The sequence below is a fragment of the Phacochoerus africanus genome, chromosome 1, assembly GCF_016906955.1.
Source record: "Phacochoerus africanus isolate WHEZ1 chromosome 1, ROS_Pafr_v1, whole genome shotgun sequence".
In the NCBI taxonomy this organism is placed as follows: Eukaryota; Metazoa; Chordata; class Mammalia; order Artiodactyla; family Suidae; genus Phacochoerus; species Phacochoerus africanus.
In genome coordinates this window covers 132,717,247-132,737,697 of record NC_062544.1, presented here as the reverse complement: position 1 = coordinate 132,737,697, position 20,451 = coordinate 132,717,247, and the positions used below count along the sequence as shown (strand labels likewise).

The 20,451-nt window shown below is 41.8% G+C and overlaps 1 protein-coding gene across 12 annotated transcripts in view; it reads left to right on the top strand.

Moving 5' to 3' along the window:
• Positions 1-20,451, top strand: part of FOXP1 (forkhead box P1) — a 620,675-nt gene that overhangs the window by 531,974 nt on the left and 68,250 nt on the right. For all 12 annotated transcript variants that reach the window (XM_047779137.1, XM_047779155.1, XM_047779131.1 and 9 more), the window contains one exon: positions 5,330-5,534. In XM_047779137.1, coding sequence (XP_047635093.1) covers positions 5,330-5,534 — 205 coding nt within the window. The remainder of the gene's footprint in view (positions 1-5,329; positions 5,535-20,451) is intronic.

Below are 20,451 nucleotides of genomic sequence, written 5' to 3'. Positions count from 1 at the left end.
AAGATGGGTTATACATCCTGTGACTTGTTCTGTTTTAAATCTCAGTAATGCGTTAGAAATGCCACTTTTTAATATCTAAGGAGAAATTCAGGTTTATTTCTCTGTAAACAATTAAGATTAATCTCTTCCTGCGACAAAAGCCAAAGTTGTTTTTTGTTGGCTCTTCTCTTTTCTTTCTTTTTGGCATTCATCTTGACTGTTGGTTTGAGGGCAGGTTAGTTCTACACCCAGCAGAACAGGGAGTCTGTCCGTCTCCAGCTCTTCTTCAAAAGCTGGAGTTCCTTGAAAAGGAACAAAAATTCATGCATTTAAAATTTTATTTTGAGGGAGTTCCTGTTGTGGCTTAGCAGGTTAAGAACCTGACTAGTATCCGTGAGGCTGCAGGTTCCATCCCTGGCCTCACTTGGTGGGTTAAGGATCTGGTGTTGCGGTGAGCTGTGGTGTAGGTCGCAGACTCGACTCGGATCTCGTGTTGCTGTAGCTGTGGAATAGGCTGGCAGCTGCAGCTCCAATTCAACCCCTAGACTGGAAACTTACATGTGCCAAGGGTGCTGCCCTAAGAGAAAAAAATATTTTTTCTTTTGAAAAGCCAAGTCCTCCAGTGGGTGTTGGACATCAGGAAAAAAATGACTCCTTTAGCTGTTTTTAAGACATCCTCTTGTTTTAGGCTCCTCTGATTTTCACATGCATAATGTGATCCACAAATGGATTGGTCAGACCAGCAAGAGAGAAAGGGAAGGAAGGAAAGTAGAAAGAGCCATGCCGTGTTTTGAAATGTAGTACCCCCACCTTATACGTGGTATGGTAGACTTCATTTGCCTCCTCGAGGCCCCTAAGGAGTCTTGGATGTATACATATACATGTGCCTTAAGGCTAGTAGCTAACGCCTTTGCTGTCTTGGATTCAGTTGCCTTATGAAGCAGGTTCAGAATGTGGAAGCTCTTTCTTCCTTCCAGGTGCTTACAGTATAGCCAAGTGTTCAGTACCCTACAGTGTCAAGTGGAGCCAGAGAGACACGTCTACATTGAATCTTGACTCTTGAGTCAACCCCACTCAACTTTTGCCCTCCTGGGTTTTGGTGTGTTTTGTTTGTTTGTCTGTTTGTTTATATTTTAATGTTGAGACCCAGGCTTTTTCCTCCTTGAATTTCCCTCTTGCCCTTCCTCCCACTTCTACCATTTAGTGCTCACCCATGTGACGTGTAATCAGCATCTCCATTGCTGTCAAAAGAGAAGATTTGGTAATTGAGCAAGGCCGAGGAGGAAAAAAAAAAAGGACACATGGGCTAATGCATTTTCATGTTTGCAAAATGTTATACCATGCATTAATTACACCTTTGTGTTTATTGTGAGCAACGTTGTGACACACCCACTGGACTCAGCTTCCACCTCTCTCATCTTTTCCCACCGCTCCTATACTATTAAGTTTGCTCACTAAGGTTCATTGTTATAGTACATCAGTTAAGCTGCCCAAAAGAGGGCAATTGGGCAGTGACAAGACAAGCTCATGTGTAATGTGAAAGAAATGAATGTGGTGATGCATGAAGTGTAATCTCTGCAGTAACATATCAGAGACACCGGTAGGTAATTCACCAGTCATGGCATTGATTGATATGCTTAGCCGTCTGCTCTAACTCTTAGCCCCAACCACATTAAGGAGGCACATATTTACAGTCTAAGGGGGTCCCTTTATGTGTGCCCAAGATGCATAAATGCAAATGTAAATATTTCTGGAGTCCATTTCTTCCAGTGAAGTGAACCACGAGGGTCATTGCCATCTTTGTTGGAATCAGAGGTTGGTTTTGTTCTCCCCTCGGTACCTCGCCCAGAGTGGCTAGAAAATTCATTCCTGTTGGACTACAACACGATTTTTTTTATCAGAGAGATGATGGCTTAAAACTGATGTCATTATGAGGTTTAAATCAACTTTCTGCTTGCTTGAACATGGTCACCTGGGTATGGATGCACAAGGACAAAAAAAGGTTGATCAACTCTGTTTGTCTTGGAGCCAGTGATACCTGGGGTTGTAAAATTGAGTTCTGTGAACGGTAATCTATCAACTGTCCCTGCAACATACATTTTTTAAACCTGTGTCTGCATTTTCTTTTATAATGAAGAGGCCAGTTGTCCTGGAAAGAGAAATGTAGTCAGGCACAGGGTATATGTGTTTAAAAAATGCTAGTGATACCCACTTTAGGATATAATCATCATAATTCTTTTACACAGCTGCATGGTCTTGGCTAAGTTACCTTAAACATGCATGTAAATACCAAAATATAGGAAGAGACTGAGAATAATATTTTGAAGGCTCGTATTTTTTTCTCCCTAAATGTTATGAAACGGAAGGACTTTAAAAAAATTTTTAGGGCTATTATAGGATCTTCTTTCTGTTTTATATAATGAGCATGTCTGCTTTTCCCCTGATCTCTTTAATCATCTCATCTTCCTCGGCACCTGTATTTCCATATAGAAATACTATATCATTCTGACTTATTAATTTTCTAAAGTGTAAACTACAGCTAGGAGAAAATGACATACCTGCTTATGTACCTGTTAATGGATTTGTTTTACTTGGTCCTGTTATTCTTATGTACCATTTTGTAAGAAGTGCATGCTCTCTGGAAATTTTTATGTCCATTTAGTCTGATGAGTGACTAGCTTACCTTTTATCCATCTTAATTCTATCATGAGATCTTGGTTGTCAACAGCATCCTTGGGTAGATAGTATTCATTGAATAGGTTAACATCGCTAACAAGGTGTAACATTGACGGAGGAGACCGATTTGACTGCCTTTCTGTAAGTCTGACGAGAATGTTCTTAAACGCAATTATCACATTGAAATTTGACCCAGAAGGATGCCTCCTTGTCAGTCAGTGAGTTACTATTTTATTTACCGTTTCTCCCTGTGGATGATGAAGCTGATTTGCTAGCCCACTGGACTCGAAGGAGAGGCGAGTAACATTCATGTGCTCCGTTGGTGTAACAAGTTTAACAGGGCATTTCTCTTTGTCTTTATTTGCTGGATAAACAGCTGACTTTTGAAACAGCTTCAAAGTTCTTTTTCTCTTGGAGGGACGATGTTAATACAGTTGTCAGAAACTGTGGCTGTGGAGTGTTCTTCCTTCTTCCCACCTCCCATGCAGCTGACCCAGAAATCAATTAGCTGGAGTTGAAAAACAGGCGGCTTGTTCTTTTCATGTGTGTTTACTGGGCAGAAAATAAAACTAGTTGTTGACTTGTGTGTGGCTTTATATTGCTGTGCTATCATCCACAGACAAGCCTCTTCACTGTTGTTTCAATTGAATAAACAGTGGTCGGAGGGGCAGCCATCTTCGCAGGTAATTGTTGGTGTGCAGGCATCAGTGGCAGCCTCTTAGCTCCAAAAACATCCCACGTGTCACTTTGCAGCGGGTGGGAAAATAACAGCCCAGATGCAGCAGAACTGGACACGGGATTGTGTCGTGACCTTTCCCTTTGTTTAATTTGCCTGCGAGGTTTAATTTTCAGGGGACAAGTCATAATTGAAGATGCCTAATAACTAAATGCTCATTTGGGACAAAATCCATCAACACATAATTGGCATTTGATTTTTATGAAGGAAAGAGAAAACTGACGTGGCTGTTGAGGCATTCGAGGAATATCTGACCACTTAATGTATCATTTGAGGCCGCCCCTATCATCTATACACACACACACACACATACATATATATATATGTATGTATTAATTGCAGAGACTTGAGCATTTGAACATTTTCGTGGAGAACGTTAGGAGAGACCAACTGTTTTTGTTAACGCTCTTCTCAGAAAGGCGGGGAAGGTTATTGGTCTGCTGTGCAATAATTTACTCCTCTTTGATATGCAAACGATCCACGGTGAATATAAAAAAATCCTATCAGACTCATTTCACAGTTCTTAACCACTCGGATTCTCTGGAGTCCGTCGCCTCATTAGACCAGTGCTCTCCAATGCTAGCATAATTAAAATCTTTAACAGTTTAGCAAAGTAAAGATGTTTGGCTGATCACGTTGAGATGATTATCTATCCATTGTGTTCTAAATGACAAAAATAAATTAAATTTAGACCTTGGCATTTTTTATTATGTGTTTCAAATGAATATAATGCACACAGCCTTCTTTTTTAAATTCAATACCTTCAGTTTGGGAGGAAACATGCCTGTTTCGGTTACTGCGGTAGAGTCAGAAAATGGCAGGCTTTCTAGGATAGCTCCGTGGCAGTGATGGAAACCACGAACAGAGATCCAGACGTCCAGTTTGGATGCAGCCTTGCCTTGTGATGTCCAGGGCTTGTGATTTCTTCCAGGTTGTCCTCCAAGGTAGTGGTAGTCGTTGCTAGTTGCTGTTCAGAATATTTTTCTTCTGTGCGTGTATGCACTAGAATATGCCTTGAGGAGGGATTTGGAAATCCTGGGCTGTAGAGGCACGCCGCCAGAATAAAGGCTACAGGCCTGCAGTAGAGAGATTGACATACTGATTGTATCTGTTCTTGGGGAGGGGGAGAAAAAACAGGTTGACAGTTACTCCTTCAGACCCATGTCCATTCGGACCTCCTTAAAAAACAAGAGAACTTTATTGCTCCAAGTTTCTTTCACATTTTCATTTCATTCTGCGATGGTTCATTAGCATGGATCTAAGAAATGACAGTAATAATAGTGTTACTTGTATAAAAAGTTATACAGTTTTTCAGTAGACACATCCATCAATTAAGCATGTGGTACTAGAAACCAAAATTAATGAGGAAGATAGGTGTGTTAATGAAATAATCATAGTATAATCAATTTGACTGTTAAAAGTTGAAAAGCATTTCAGGAAGACGATATGAATTCATAATTTATGTCTAAAAGTGATTAATAAAAACTATATTTAATAACAAAGCTATTTGTCATCATTTAAGACTTAAGCACAAAAATTATTCATTTTGTGGTTCATGTTGTCATAATAGTGAGGTTGAGCAAATTTATTTTGAGTCCTTCTTTGTGTCTAAAAATACAATAACATCTATCTACTCCCCCCACCCCCACCCCAAGAGCTAGAAACAACAGTTTGGATGGAGGCATAGTATCTTTGCAAGGTAGCTGGGTTTTGAATCCTGTTCATGGGTGTCTTTTATGTGTGTTGAGGGCACTTCAGGGAGAGGACACATTTGGTATTACCGTATTTGCCTTAGTTAAGGGGGGGGGAACCTAGATCCAAATCCTCCCCCCACCACCCAACACTAGGCTTTGTTTACTGACTCTTTGATTTAATTACTGTTTGAAGAGGACAGAATTAGCTGTTAATTGATTTAATTATCCAATTTGTTTGTTTCAGGCATGATTCCAACAGAACTGCAGCAGCTCTGGAAAGAAGTGACAAGTGCTCATACGACAGAAGAAACCACAGGCAACAATCACAGCAGTTTGGACCTGACCACGACATGTGTCTCTTCCTCTGCACCTTCCAAGACCTCCTTAATAATGAACCCACATGCCTCTACCAACGGACAGCTCTCTGCCCACACTCCCAAAAGGGAAAGGTAGGAAGCAGCATCTGAGGTGTCTGAAGCTGTCTTTAATGTGGAGGAGTGGGTGGCCTCACCATATCTCAGTGACCCCTAATTGGATCCATGTGACTTGAGTGCATATAATGCCGTAAGAATGGGCTGAATATGTTGTGGGAGTGAAGCATCTGATTATTGTCACCTTTTCAACATGGAATTAGCACTTATGTAGCTAGAACCTAAGCTGAGGAACCCAGGCAGGTCTGGTTTCTCACTGGGTGGATTGGATTTCCAGCCTTCCAGGCTTCCTCTTCATGCCAAGGGCTCACTCCACACAAGCTGATTTCTGGGCTTTGAATGCCTTCTAAGGTGTCTGCTGTGGCCCTTGTTCTCACATTTGAGAAAAAGTAGAACTTACTGAACTTCCCTCCTAGAAGGCAGGGCAGGAGCATCTTTTTCATTACTGTGTCCCCAAAGCACTTGGCCATTTTTAATAGTGAACCATCTGTGAAGGTTTGAAGGATGGTGCGAGCAATGGACAGGGTCGTGTATATACACACACAGACAGACACAGCCGCTTTCTCTTGATCTCGGGATATATCGTAGTGTTGACTTAATTTCCATACTCCTGTTTGAAAATTAAGCCTTCCTATTTTTTAATTGTCCTGAGTTTTCACTTGAATGTTACTTGAAGCTGAGGTTGTTTCGGTGATCCAAAATACATCATGTGAGCAGGCAGCTCTGAGAAAATGAAGCTGTTGGTCCGTGTTATTATACTCAGCACCCAGAAGCATTAGCACCCGGAAGCATTAATGCCGTTGTTCATTGTTTTTCCAAAGTAGAAAATATATATAAATTTTTTCCAGTTTATTTTTTAGCTGTTTTCTGTACATATTTCATATGCACAGTGTCTACACATAGAAGAAAAGAAACCTTACAAGTAACGTGTGAGAGTAAATGTCATTTCCATCAGGAAAAACAAATTATTTTGTTTTTTAATAAAAGTGACTCAGTGAAAGATTTTTAATTATATTTTTCTCTTCAGCAGTTCCACATATAACTTCATATATCTCTCGAAAAATTGAACATTAAGAAACCCAGTGATTTAATTAGATGTGTATCTCTATACCAGCAACCTTTTATCCATCTAGAGCTTAGTAATCACAGAAAATGTAATCTGTATATTTGTGTGTGTGTGTGTGTTTATGTGTGCGGATCATGCTCAAACATAAAAGCCAAGAGAGGTTTCCAGAGATGAGGTTATTTATGTTTTAGCCAAAACTTGAAGCTGTCCTTTTAAAATCAGTTTGGAGTTTCTGTGGAAGACACAGAAGAACTAAAAGATGCTTTTAACTTACTGGTTTAGAAGAGTTTAAAGATTAGTGGCAGACGGTGAGAATCAGTTCAGAGCTGTTGGACCACGTGTGACTTCTTTTGTTTCCAGTGAGGATAGATATCCATAGGCAGTGTGTAGAGGACGTTCTTAGCTCTTGCTTTATAATCTTTTAAGATGTCTTTGTAATTTAAAAAAAAAAATTAGACTTAGCTTTTAAAGAAAAGGTTTTAGGCTTCTGTCTTTTGCTTACTTGCTTTTGGGGTCCTAAGGTTGATGCTGTCCATTTACTGCAGAGAGATTGAATTACATCTTTATCCATAGGCAGAGCAGGAGGCCATACACTGAAAAATGCCAACTGATGCACTTAAGGTATTTGTTGTAATCGTGTCGGCCATTGTGGAGCCTGCACAGATTTCCTGTGACATAGAAAACTCTCCTTGTTTAGGTGCACTGCGCTCAGTTTCAGGCTAAAAGGTTCTATATCTGGAGTTAGGTGGTAGATTAGCAATGAGGCAAGTAGGGAAAGAATAGCCCTTTTCAGGTCTTAAGGTGTATTTGAAAGTAAATGGATCTTAGGAAACAGCCTAATTCTGGGAGAATAAGTTTGTTGGATTTCTCGTTTTATGGTCCTTATTTGTCTATACAGAAGTTGGCTTTAATCTTCATTACACTACCTGCCTGCATTAGACTAAGGATCAGAAGAGAATTTAGATTCCACTGAGCCTTAACCTGGATGTAAAAACAGGCAGACTTTTCCCACTGCACACTGCAAAGCAGTAGTGTATGCTACTGCTTAATCTCTGGCATCTCTCAATTTATATTACCTGGTAGGTTCCTAGACATGGCTGGATTAGAAAAAAAATTGCAGTCAGCACATTGTAACTGAATGTAGCAAATAAGACACGAGTGCTTTAGGTGAAAGATAAGTCAAAAAGTTACAAACCTACAGAATTGATCACTAAACCTGCAATTGTTAGCCACTTTGTATATAGGGACTTAAAATGGGTATTATGTGGTGTTTATGTTAGGATGGTTTATTTTAAAATCCCTGTGAGGTTACTGTTCAAATAGTGGAAAATTAGTTAAAAAACGAAAAAGCTCCCACTATCCATATATATTCTCACTTAGACACTGAGTTGGCATTTGTCTAAGGAATCTCTAGGAAAGGTTTTTTCCCATACTGACCACCGGCATTTATGAAATGTAGCTCTTTCAAAGCTCTCCCTTGATTTCTATATAGAATCCCTTCCCAAACCCCCCCATCCTCCTGGAGCTGTATCTTAGGTCACCAGCTTTAAGAATTCTTCCAGAAACGTTGTGGGAGTACTCGATGTGAAAATTAGCTGGACGATGGTACTATCGCGAGAGTTTTGGTTTGTTCGAGAAGTGGTGCGGCGGTTCCTGATCTCCCTGGGCAGTGTGTTTCCCTGCCACGTGCAAGACTACTTCCCCTCAGCCTTGCCCCCTGAGCATCTTGTGGGCCCCCGTCAAGCAGCCGCCGCCGCAGCAGCTCTGGGGTTTGGTAAGCGGCAATCTGTTAAGGAGATAAATAATGTGCTTGGCACGACACTCCTACTCTCCTCTTTAATTTGTCTTACACAAGGAAAATGATAATTAAATCATTCAGGGTAAACCCTTGAGTGTAGAGAAGGGAAGAAAAGCGCTTTGGTAAAGATTGCCAATAGAAGCCGGCTTCCCTGTTGCACAGGGTAGAGACATTTATCAATATTCAGCCCCGTAAGGGAGGGGCAAGCCCATGTGATGTGGGAGGCGGATGCCAGCGGTCAAATCAGGGCTTGTTAAGATCTTGTCCCCGTGCAACCGCGGACATTCCGCATCATTAGAATTCAGTGATGACACCGAGCTTCGTGCTTTGATTTTCTTCCGAGTTTAGTAATGTTTATGGTGCCAATGACACACACACACACACATTGGTGCAATAAACATACCTCTGTGTTGGTAAGTGTGATGAGGAGGAAGTTCAACAGGAGCAAGTGAGCACATCTCTTGCTGTCATTTAATCTGCTGGACCAGGGAGTCATGACTTCTTCCGTCAACAGACAAAACTCCGATGTGGGATACCTGTGAACGTGAAGATATTATCTCATTTCCTTAACTTGCCTGGCTGTCTCGCTTTAGGAAATTCCAAGTTTTGGTGTGGGTAAACAAAATCAACGGAATGCAAATGAAACATTTATTAAAATGCTAAATTTAGTAAAGCCCTTTGAGCTTCTTGGATCAAAGCAGCTATGTAAATACAAATAGCAATTACTACTTAAGTAATTGCCTGAATTAAAATTCTAAATATCGCATTATGTGATGGTGCACTAGGGAAAGGGGAAGGAACTCATGTTTAATCCGTTCTTTTCTCTGAGCCAGGCACTGGCTAACCTCTGGCCTTGGGAGTGCTGTCTCATTTTAGCCACGTGGCTGCTGGGAAGTAGGAGGGTTTATTATACCCATTTTACAGATGAGGAAGTTGAGTCATCACGATTAAACACCTGACCTAGGGACACAGAACTGGTTAGTGGCAGATCCTAGATCCAAATTTGTCTCTCTTTTAGGTTATTAAACAGCACTTGGGAGTTTCCCTTCAGCTTAGAAGTGAATACTTCATTATGATCTATTAAAATCAGTGCCCTCAAAGAAATTTTAAATTCAATTTAAATTCATTTCCACAAAATATATATTGGCTGAACCTACTGTGTGTATATCAGCACATTTAAAGGAATAGCCCAGGGTTTCCTCTTTTAAGGTAGATTCAGATAGTTGCTAGGCCTTTTTGAAGGGATGGCAAGTGGGTAGGGATTGCAAAATATAAATCATTTCCAGTCTGAAACAGCACATAAAGAACAAAAATGAACCCCATGCAGGATTTGCACACTGGCAAATGCAAAGCAAGCCTCGCTGTCCTTTAAAAGGATCCTGACTTTCCTTCCTGCCCTATAAATCTTGTGTTTCTTCATTGAACACATCATCTGGTCTCTATTCTGTTTCAGCTGTCCTTCTGTAGTCGCTATTAGAGATAGTCTGTGTTGCTGATCCTTCCCAGCTTTTTGCTTTTAGTTCAACCACCATTAGTGGATATTTTATAACTTGAGTATGTCTCAGATGCATAGCTCTGCTACATATATGTTCCAGAGTTTTCTGAAGCATTTGGTCAAAGAGGTTTCTTTAAACTCTGGAGAGATCCCAGGTTATGCGGCCTCTTCCTTCTTGGACGCTGCCTTATTGTTCTCAGAATCTGGTGACCAAATTACCCCCTCATCCCCATCCTCTTCTCTGAGGCCTAACCTGTCTTCTGTCCTCACATGTTACCTTCCTTTCTTGTCCTTCATTCATTGACATAGCACCATGTATTCCATTTGCTTGTGATTTCCATACTTCCCAGTTGACAGCTGCCTTTCAATAAGCTCTGAAGGTTGTTGCTTGGCTCGTGGACTTTCAGATAGTTTGACTTGATGCACAGTCTCTGATTTTGATTGGTGGCCCCTTAACATATTGCCGTGGATCTGACTCCCTAACAACATTTGTGTTAACCGACCCCTCTGTTTTCAAAAGGCAAGGAACTCTGAGTTGTGGGCTTGCCTGGTGTTTCATTTTTCTTTTTCTTTCTTCCTTTTTTTTTTTTTAAACAAAATTCTCTGTTGATGAATAAACATTGGTGCTCTTGATTTCCTTGCTAACATTTTAGAAACTCGGTTTCCGAACTCTTCCGGTTACACAAGCCTTTAATTTTTGCATATTTTCATATTCATATTTAGGGCCTATTGAGCCAGAAATTTAAGCAGTAAGCTCTAGTTCCCATGACTCTGAATAGCTCTTCCTCATTTCACCTTTTTTTTGTTGTTGTTATTTTGAAAATCAAATAATTTCTTTCATATTTCCTTTGATTTGAAGCAGTTGAGCAAATTAGCCACCCCGAATCTTCCTTTCCCATGAGATTAGTTTGAAGAACCTGCAGTCAAATTGTCCAAAATTGTCTTCAGAATTGTTGCTGCTACTTCTTGCCCATAAATGTTGAGTTATTTGGTATATTACAGAGGTCTGTCAGCCAGATATGGCCTGCTTCTTGCTTTGTTAATAAAGTTTTATTGGAACACATTAAGGCTTTTTCATAAAGACATGGTCTATGGCTGCTTTTACAGTACAATGGTTGCGTTGAGTAGTTGCAGCAAAAAACATACGGCCCAGCAAGAGTAAAATATTTACCATCTGTCCATTTACAGAAAATGCTTGCTGACTCCAACATTAACTATCAGACAAGTGTTTCTCAGATTTCCTGAGGATATTGTCACAGGTATTTGTTCAGACATACTGCTTCCTACACCTCTCCCATGTAGACTTTGATTCTACTGGGTTGGGATATAGGAATTTATATTTGTCATACCTACCTTAGATTTTTGTCACTCACAGGTCACAGACTAGCAACTGTAGCATCACCTGGGAGCTCATTAGAAACACAGAATCTCGGGCTCTACCCTAGACTGTCTGAATCAGGGTCTGCATCTTAACCCCATCCCCAGGGCCCGGACTTGCCCATTCACATTTGAAAAACATGGCAGGTGGCATGTTCAGGTTACCTGGGTTTTGAAACCGTTAGAAAGGACAGAGTTTTTTCCCCCCAAATTTTGATTACCCTCCCTGACCTTTTCAGTCCATAAAACCAGTGGCTTGCCATTCTTGTTTAAGCCTGCCGAGTGTAGGTAGCACTGCCGGAAGAAATCGGTACCTGGCATATGGTGGTGACGTTTATTGAGCTGTTACTTTGTGCCAGGCACAAAGCGTAGAGGACTTGACGTAGATGTTGGTATTGATTTTCCCATTTTGTCCTCACAGTAACCCTGTGGGGAACTGTCCTCTTTGTACAGATGGTGGTGTTGGGCCCAGAGGAAATTTATAACTTGGATAAGCCATATGACTAGGTAGGGACCAGGCAGGGACTGGAAGTAAGGTGTCCCTGACCTTCAGATCCTTGCTGTGATGCCCATGGTGGTCCCCAGGTGGGCTGCTTATCAGAACCATGTGGACTGCACCCCAGACTCCAGGTTGTAGTCTCCAGGGGGTAAAGCCCAGGGATCAGGACCAAGCCATAACCTCTAAAGGTAGTCACCTAGGGCCAGACCTGTCTATCTGTTCAGCCTTAATTGGGGAGAAGCCCCCAGCATTTTTGTGTGGCCTCTCTTTTTCCACGACATCTTTTTGCAGGTAAGGAAGGCAGGTGACTGTCAACAGGTCATGGAGGATAGAGAAAGCAGGCCAGGCATGTCCTTTCAGATGTGGTAAGGGACAAGAAAGGGAAGAAGATACTGCTTGTCACAGAGGTCTTCTTTCTGCTCCTAAGCAGACTCCTGGCAGCACCATCTGTCCTGTGTTTGCACGGAAAGTCACCTGTTTAGGGCAAAACGATTCCTGGTTCTGTGAGAAAAAAAGCATGTGGGGACCTGTCAACATTTTATACCCCAATGTGCTGCTGACTGGCGACCATCATGTTTTCCAGAACTGTGATCCTTTTGTCTCTCTGCTTAAAACCAGTTGCTTCTGGGCTTTAGAATTGGAAGGAAAAGTTTGCTCAGGACAGCCATGTTACCTCCTGTCATTCACACATGCAGGGAGGGCCAGGGGAGGGAAAACCTTTAAAATATCAACATGCCATGAGGGATGCATTTATGGATTTTCTTGACTGTTCGCTTTGAGGAGGGATTAAAAGAAAAAATTCAGCCATTATTTTCCAACAGCTGTTGTGTCTTATCTCAATAAACTGCCTTTTCCCACAACAGCATCGTTAGACTCTATAAATCTTTTTTTCTATTTATTGTATTTAAATGGTAAATGCTTTCCAATGAAATGACATCATTGGTCTGAAGAGTCAGATTTGTTTTAAATATTTCTCTCCAATGTTGTTGATTGTCATTTCTTGGGATATCGTATAATTTGAGTCTCAACCATGGACTATTTCATATCTGACGTGCCATATTTCTCACACAGAATCTAATCCAAACCTGCAGTTTCTCTCATCATTTAGGTTAGATGAGTTCTTTCTTGATGAATTGCACTTGCTAATAGGACTTTTTCCACTAGATCCCTTTGTGGGCACTCACCTGTTTTATAGGTGTTTGTACTTGTGTGGAAATACCCAATGTACATGAGCTTTCGTAATGTTTCTTCTATACCAGAAGGGTGAAGGAAGGCATATGGCAGAATAGTGAAGACCCCTCTGTTGGAAACTCTGATGGCATAGCCCGTTGTCCTGAGTTCTGCCCTTTGACCTGTAAAAAGCATCCGGTTGAAATGTCATTTTACTACTCGGATTAAAGAAACAGAAATTTTTCTTGGATGCGTATGGATCCATCTGAAAGTGGAAAGGGTCTACAGAAGACCATGTGGCTTGGGAGACTCCTAGTGTTCTTCTCAATTAAATGACTAGCAGGAGTCCTGTGTTCTTAAGCCAGTCTGGAGCCCAGTGGAGGGAGCCTGTTCAAGGGACTTAAGTGGAAGGCATGTCCTTTTTCAAGATTTACCAAGGAGCCATTTTGCACTGGTGCCACCCCGTAGCCTGGCCCTGCAGCCCTTTCCGAGGGAGGCACTGCCATGCTGACTGGTTCGCTTGGGTAATGCAAATGAGCGGGTTACACATGTACAGCCATCCTCACTTTCTTTATTCTACCCCCCTTTGTGATCAGTCAAGGCCTAAGTATATTATAAAGTATATTCTCCTCATTAAAACAATAGTGGAAGCTCACAAAAGGGAAATTGTTAATATGTGTTCCAGCTTGTCATTTCTGCCTGTGTGAATAAAGCAGATAACCGTTCCTTTGGGAAACTATTTCGGGAATTGAGCAACAGATACTCTAGCCAGAGAATTCTCCTAACTGTAATTTTCCTTTTTGTGTGTACTCAAAAATAACATCCTGCTGGGCTCCTCCGTGCCTCTGCACAGACAGAACACAATTGCCACAACCCAGGTGGTGTTAATATGGGACAATCCCCCGGGCACATGTCGCCAGGAGTTGTACAGCTTGTTCAGTGTCTTCATCCATATGGCAGTGGGTCCCATTCACGGAAAGGCACCGGGGCTGTGCCTGGTGGGTACCGTGGTCAGTGTAGTGTGAAGGCACAGCTTCCACTCACAGCGGCCTCTGTGGTATAGTTTGTTTTCATGGCAGGTTTGAGTTGTCACGTGCACACCGCGCACACACACACAAACACACACCACTAAGAAATTCCAGAACAGCCTTGCTGATTTCCTCCCCTCCTAATCCCCGCCTTTTATTTTTGAGAAGCACCTGGTTAACTCAGCAGGTAAAATTCAGGTGCTTGAATTTATCTGGTTTATAAAAAGTCATTTAAATACCCACGTGAACACACACACACACACACACACACACACACACATCAGGGATTAACTCAATTTGGGGGTGGTGTACCTGTCCTAGAATTTGTCTGTAAACTCTGTAGCTTTTAATTTTCTCTCTTTTTTTCTTTTGCATTTTTCATTGTGAGCATTATTTTCATTGTACAGTTTGGATTGTTGGGCTGGTGGTGTTGATTTTTACATCTTAAAAAAGGGAAAGGGGAGTTTCTGTCATGGCTCAGCAGAAACGAATCTGACCAGCATCCATGAGGACACAGATGCAATCCCTGGCCTTGCTCCGTGGGTTAAGGATCCGGCATTACTGTGAGCTGTGCTGTAGGTCACTGACAAGGCTCAGATCTGGTGTTGCTGTGCCTGTGGTGTAGGCCAGCAGCTATAGCTCTGATTCAGCCCCTAACCTGGGAGCCTCCATATGCCAAGGGTGCGGCCTTGAAAAGATAAGTAAATAAATAGATAAATAAAATTTAAAAAGGAAAGGGACAAGGAAAAGCAAATCATGATCAGCCTTAGAAACCGAGGGTAAAACATTCCCAGAAGGTGTTAGAACTGAAAAGCGAGAATCAAGAAAATGGAGATTTACTAGTGAATAAGGTAAAAAAATTAGGGACATTTAAAAAGGCACTTTGGAAAATTTACCAGAAGGCAAAGCCTCTTCCATTTATACACTGGTCTGCTTTTGTGTAACTGTTTGTATTCTTGTTTGGTAAACAAACAGACCCCATAGCAACTGTAACTAATGATATTTATACCACCCGTAAGAAGTCCCTAACCAAATAGACATACCTTTATGACCTTCAAGTTTCATTCCTTTATTAGTCTTCAAGGTAATCAGTCTAATGACAAACTGATTTAATTCTTTCTCTTCTTTCCTTTTCCCCCCTTTCTTCCTTTCCTTTCCTTCTTTCCCCTTTCCTTCTTTCCTTTCCTTTCTTTTCTTTGCCTTTTTTTTTTAAAAAGTATGTTAAGGTCTGTCTTTGAAGGATCTTTTCTGTGTGTAGATTTTATATCTTGTCTGTGAATGTTGAGTTTAAAGGTGTATTATGGCAAAAGGAAAGAGAAACCTAAAGTATTTGTGTAAATGATGTGGTATTTGCTTTCAAGAGGGGCCATTTCAGTCATCCGGTGGAATTTCAGGTTATACATCCAAAAGGCTAAAAAACTCCACTGAAATGATTACTATAGACCTTAGACTTGGATGGGCATCTATGGCTATGTCGCTACTTTTTGTTTCTGAAATATTGGTGGAAACATCCCAGTACATAATGAGCCCCTATATTCAACTTACATTTTTCCATATGAGTCATATTTACGACAAGAACAAGATGTCTCCGTGTTAAAGATCAGTGTGAGAAATAAATGGCAGTTTACTTTAATTAGAAAAAAAAATTGACACCAAGAGCTGGAATAATCCAGTAGTGTTTGAATAAATTAGAGAATCGTACAGACAGAAATAAAAAGAAACTTAACAAGGATAAATGGGAAGTTGTCCAGAGTTCAGCAAAAATGCCTTTCTTTGCAGGACCAGTCACCAGACAGTACTGAGGCAGAGCCATTTCTTCTCCAAAATTTAACCACACCCCAACCACATCCCAGGTGTCCTGGGGCTCTGCAGGATACAGCCATGTCTGTCTTCATGGAGCTGACGTTGCAGTAGGAGAGAAATAGAACAAACAATTACATAAGGAAAAGCCAGAGAGAATTAAGTTCTAGGGGAAAAAAAATGAAGCAGGGAAGGAAGAAGAGTGGAGCTAAGGTTACCATTGGTATAACAGGGTCTGGCATCGCCTCTCAGAGGAAGTGACCCTTGGACAGACATGAAGAGGTCAGGAAAGAGCCCTCCAGGCAGAGGGCACAGCAAAAGCAAGGACCCTGAGGCAGGGGCAGAAAGAAAACATGTTTTACTAGATCACGGCCCAGACCGAGTTCAGTGCGGGGGCGGCTTTGCTCTTCAGTGGTTACGAGTATGGCCTCTGAAACCAGCCGGCCTGCATTCCAGTGCAGGCTGCCCACTCCAGCTACTTCATCTCGGAGTGCCTCAGTGTGCCCCCTGTGAAATGGGTATGATGCCAAGCCCGGCCCCATAGATGACATGAGTTTGTACATCTTTTAGTCTCTGCTGCATGGTCCATGCTCCATAAATAGTAACGATGTTGTTGTTTATTATGAAAAGTCATTCAGGTCACCTTTATTGAGTATTTTTATACTCCCTGTCTAGGTTCTGAGGATTAAAAGATGACTATAACCTAGTTCTTTCCCTTAAGGAGCTCACAGTCCATAGCAACAAACATGGAAACAGTGGCCAATGCAGTGTAATAAGTGCAGTGCCATGAATGTATGTAAAATGCGATGATGCAGTGTAGAATGTGTTAAAAATGAGCATTGGTGGAATATCATAGTGTGTGTATTTCCCTCCCCCCCTCGCCCCATAAGCATCAGGTAAATTTTTGGGACACAGTAGAACTCCATGAAGGAAAGGCTCCATGTTCCTTGTCAAGTGATGATCACCTAGCACAGCCAGCCTGGCCAGCAGTCACTGTTCCATTTCTTTGCAGAGACTAGATGTTCGGAATATAATGAATTAATGATGTATTAAGGATCAAGAACCCATTAATAGTAGTTGCTGCCCATTGGCCACAGATGCTGTCAGGATACTTGGTTAGCCTTTGTTGATACTTGTGGTGCTCCAAATAGGAGAGAAAATCTGGGTTTCTTGTAGAATGATTTTTCAGTCTTTTTGTTTCTTTCCCTCTTTCTTTCTCTCTTTCTTTCTCTCTTCCTTTCTTCCTTCCTTCCTTTCTTTCTCTCTCTCTCTCTTTCTTTTAATGACCACATCCTGGGCACATGGAAGTTCCAGGACCAGGAATTAAATCTGAGCTGCAGCAGCGAGGCAGTGCCTGATCCTTTAACCCACTGCACTGGGCCTGGAATCAAACCCACACCTCTGCTGCGGCCTGAGCCACTTCAGTCGGCTTCTTAATCTACTGCACCACAGCAGAAACCTCCTGATTCTCAGTATTTAGCTTGCATCAGAATCCTCTGAATGACTGGCTAAACTGTACACTGCTGAGCTCCAGTTCTGCTGTTCCTAAATCAGTAATGTGGGGTGGGGCCTAAGAATTGGCACCTCTGTCAAGTTCTCAGGGACCATACTTTGAGAACCACTGCTGAAGGACATCCCAGCTGCTCTCTTGACACCATGGCTGGCATCCTTCCCCTTCTACGATTCAGAGTGACCAAGGAGGGATCTTGGTAACTATTGTTCACTCTTTCAGGACAATCTGTGTTTCAGTGCCAAGACTTAATGTTTCAGAGAGAGAAATTCTTAAAACAATGACCCCATATTCACTATTTTATGGAATAAAATTCCATTTAGAAATCCTTAATACTGGAGTTTCCACTGTGGCATAGCAGGTTAAGGATTTGGCATTGTCTCTGCAGTGGCTTCTAACACTGCAGAGGCACCGAGATTGGATCCCTGGCCCAGCACAGTGGGTTAAGAATCTAGTGTGGGTAGGTTGCAGCTGCAGCTCAAATTCAGTCCCTGACTCAGGAACATCCATATGCTGCAGGTGAGGCCAAAAAAGAAGAAAAAAATCCTTAATGTTGGCCTCTAAATCATTTGTAAGTACTCAGGTTTTGTCTTCTCTCTCTCTCTCTCTTTTTTTTTTTTTTTTTGACTAAAACTGCTTTTTGTTTCAGTTGCCTGCCTCCTCTCTTCTGATTCCTTGTAGCAGCTGAGCTCCTGTTGATGCTCCAAGACTCAATTTTATGTTCCATCCGCCTATTCAGTTGTCTCTCTCTCTCCCCACCCACCCAACCGAGAGCACAAGAACTCAGTCATCTTCTGTCCACTGACCTCCAAATGCATTTGATTAGTCTCCCCTTCAATAGGAAAACTATTTTTTAAAAATTCTTTTTTTTTAATACTCTTGTCTTTTGGTAGTCTTCACCACCACCCCCAACTCACTGCATTTATTTAATTATTGTTTTTATTTTTTGCTTTTTAAGGCCTCACCTGCAGCATATGGAGGTTCCCAGGCTAGGGGTCGAATCAGCGCTGCAGCTGCTGGCCACAGCCACAGCAACATCAGATCTGAGCCACATCTGTGACTTACACCACAGCTCATGGCAATGCCAGATCCTTAACCCACTGAGCAGGGTCAGGGATTGAACCCAAGTCCTCATGGATACCAGTTGGGTTGTAACCCTCTGAGGCACAAGAGTAACTCCCAATATTAAAACTTTGAACATGTACCGCTCTTAAAGGTACTTTTCATCAATTATATACATGCCGAATATAGAACCTATATTATAAAAAATTAAAGAGGGTGAGAAATCTGTACCCATATGCACACTACGCACACAATGATATATTCATGCCAGAGTTCTAATGTTCTCTTAACACATGCCTACAGAAACTTTAATACTGTCTTAACACCCACCCTCAGATATTCTTACCAATCTCAGTTTTAAACTCTGATCTAGGAACCCAACACAATGCTTATCACAAAGTAGGTGTTCAATAAAATGTGCTGAATTTAGGGCAGAGAAGATTTTAATCTAATGGGCATTAATGAAGCATCTTGTCCTACTGAGAAGTAAAAGTAACCACATAAAGTGGGAAATAATTCTAAGGAATAAATATAAGCACCCAGTGGTTTTGAGCCATTTTATTTCTTTAACTCCCTTGTCCCTTCTCCTGCTTTCCTACCTGGCTCCATACTTCAGCTACATGATTCTTCTGGTCTGGAGCATAACGGCACTGCCTTGCACAGAGTATTAGGGACAAGGATTCAATGCGAGGAATTAGTATTGGAACTTGGATTTATGCCCTTTGGTTTTCTGGGTCTTGTTGCTTCCTCTCACGTGTGGACTCGCATTGCCGTAGTGCACATGCCTGCCTAATGGTGCTAATATTTTTTGGATTAGCGATTCCTATGTCTGTACTGAAACAGTTGCTCACAGCCACTCTTTGGAAGACATTCTCTTTTCTTAGCGAGATCCCAGTGTTAATGCTGCCAGTGGGAAACTCTCACAACCTCGGAATAGCCCTTAATGGTATCAGAAACAAAGGCTGGACCTGTGCCTCTTCTTGTTCTCTTCCTTTATTTATACCTATATCATCCCCATGCGCACACAGGCATTCTGCCTTTGTCATCACCTGCTCTGTGTGTGTGATTGGTCAGAACGCACCAGCCAGCCTCAGAAGCTCAAGCTCTCCCTCTCTGCTCCATGTCCTCCTGTGCCACATAGTTCTGGTGTCTAAGGATCGAGATGGCATGTTTTGACCAGTGTAGTTAAAAAAGGAGGTGAGCCAGATTGGAGGGGATGGTAAAGAAAGTAACCACCAAACTTATGACCTGGCATGGCACTCAACCTCCGGTTCACCATTGGTCAAGCAGGTCATTACTAGTCATATCTGTAGCCTACACGCGGGATCCTTCTGCATCCTGAATGATAGATTCTAGTCCTTGAAACATTGGACACACTGCACCGTACTCTTGGGGTATCTGTGGGTCTTTGTTCCTTAAGTTTAGGATGACCTAAACTTCCTGAGGCTCTTCTTCCTTCACTATTGAAAATTCAGATTAATAAGAGTTAATCACTGGGTCACTGTCCACTCTAGAAGTAAGTCAGTTTATAGACTGGATCTCCTTGAGGAATACTTCATGGGTTTTTGTTTTCCTAAGGTTTAGTCACTTGAATATGTGCCCCATTGTCATGAGGTTTGCCACATGTGCTTAGGTTATTACTATTTATATTATTTTCTTTAAATCAAGTCTTTTTTTTTTTTTTAGTTTTTATTTTTGGCCATGCCTATGGCATGCAGAAGTTCCCAGACCAGAGATCAAACCTGCACCACAGCAGTAATAGCACTGAGCCCTTAACCACTAGGCCACTGGGGAGGTCTCTGAATTGAGTCATTTTTAAAATTTAAGTACAATAAGCCTGGTCCTAAGAAATAATATCTCTGAATTCAGAAATTGGAGATACTAGAAGTTGTGGCTCAGTGGTTAACGAACCTGACTAGCATCCATGAGGATGCAGGTTCAATCTCTGGCCTCGCTCAGTGGGTTAAGGATCTGGCGTTGCCGTGAGCTGTGGTATAGGTTGCAGACGAGGCTCGGATCCCCCATTGCTGTGGCTGTGGTGTAGGCCTGCACCTACAGCTCCGATTGGACCCCTAGCCTGGGGACCTCCATATGCAGCGGGTGCAGCCCTTAAAAATAAAAATAAAAAAA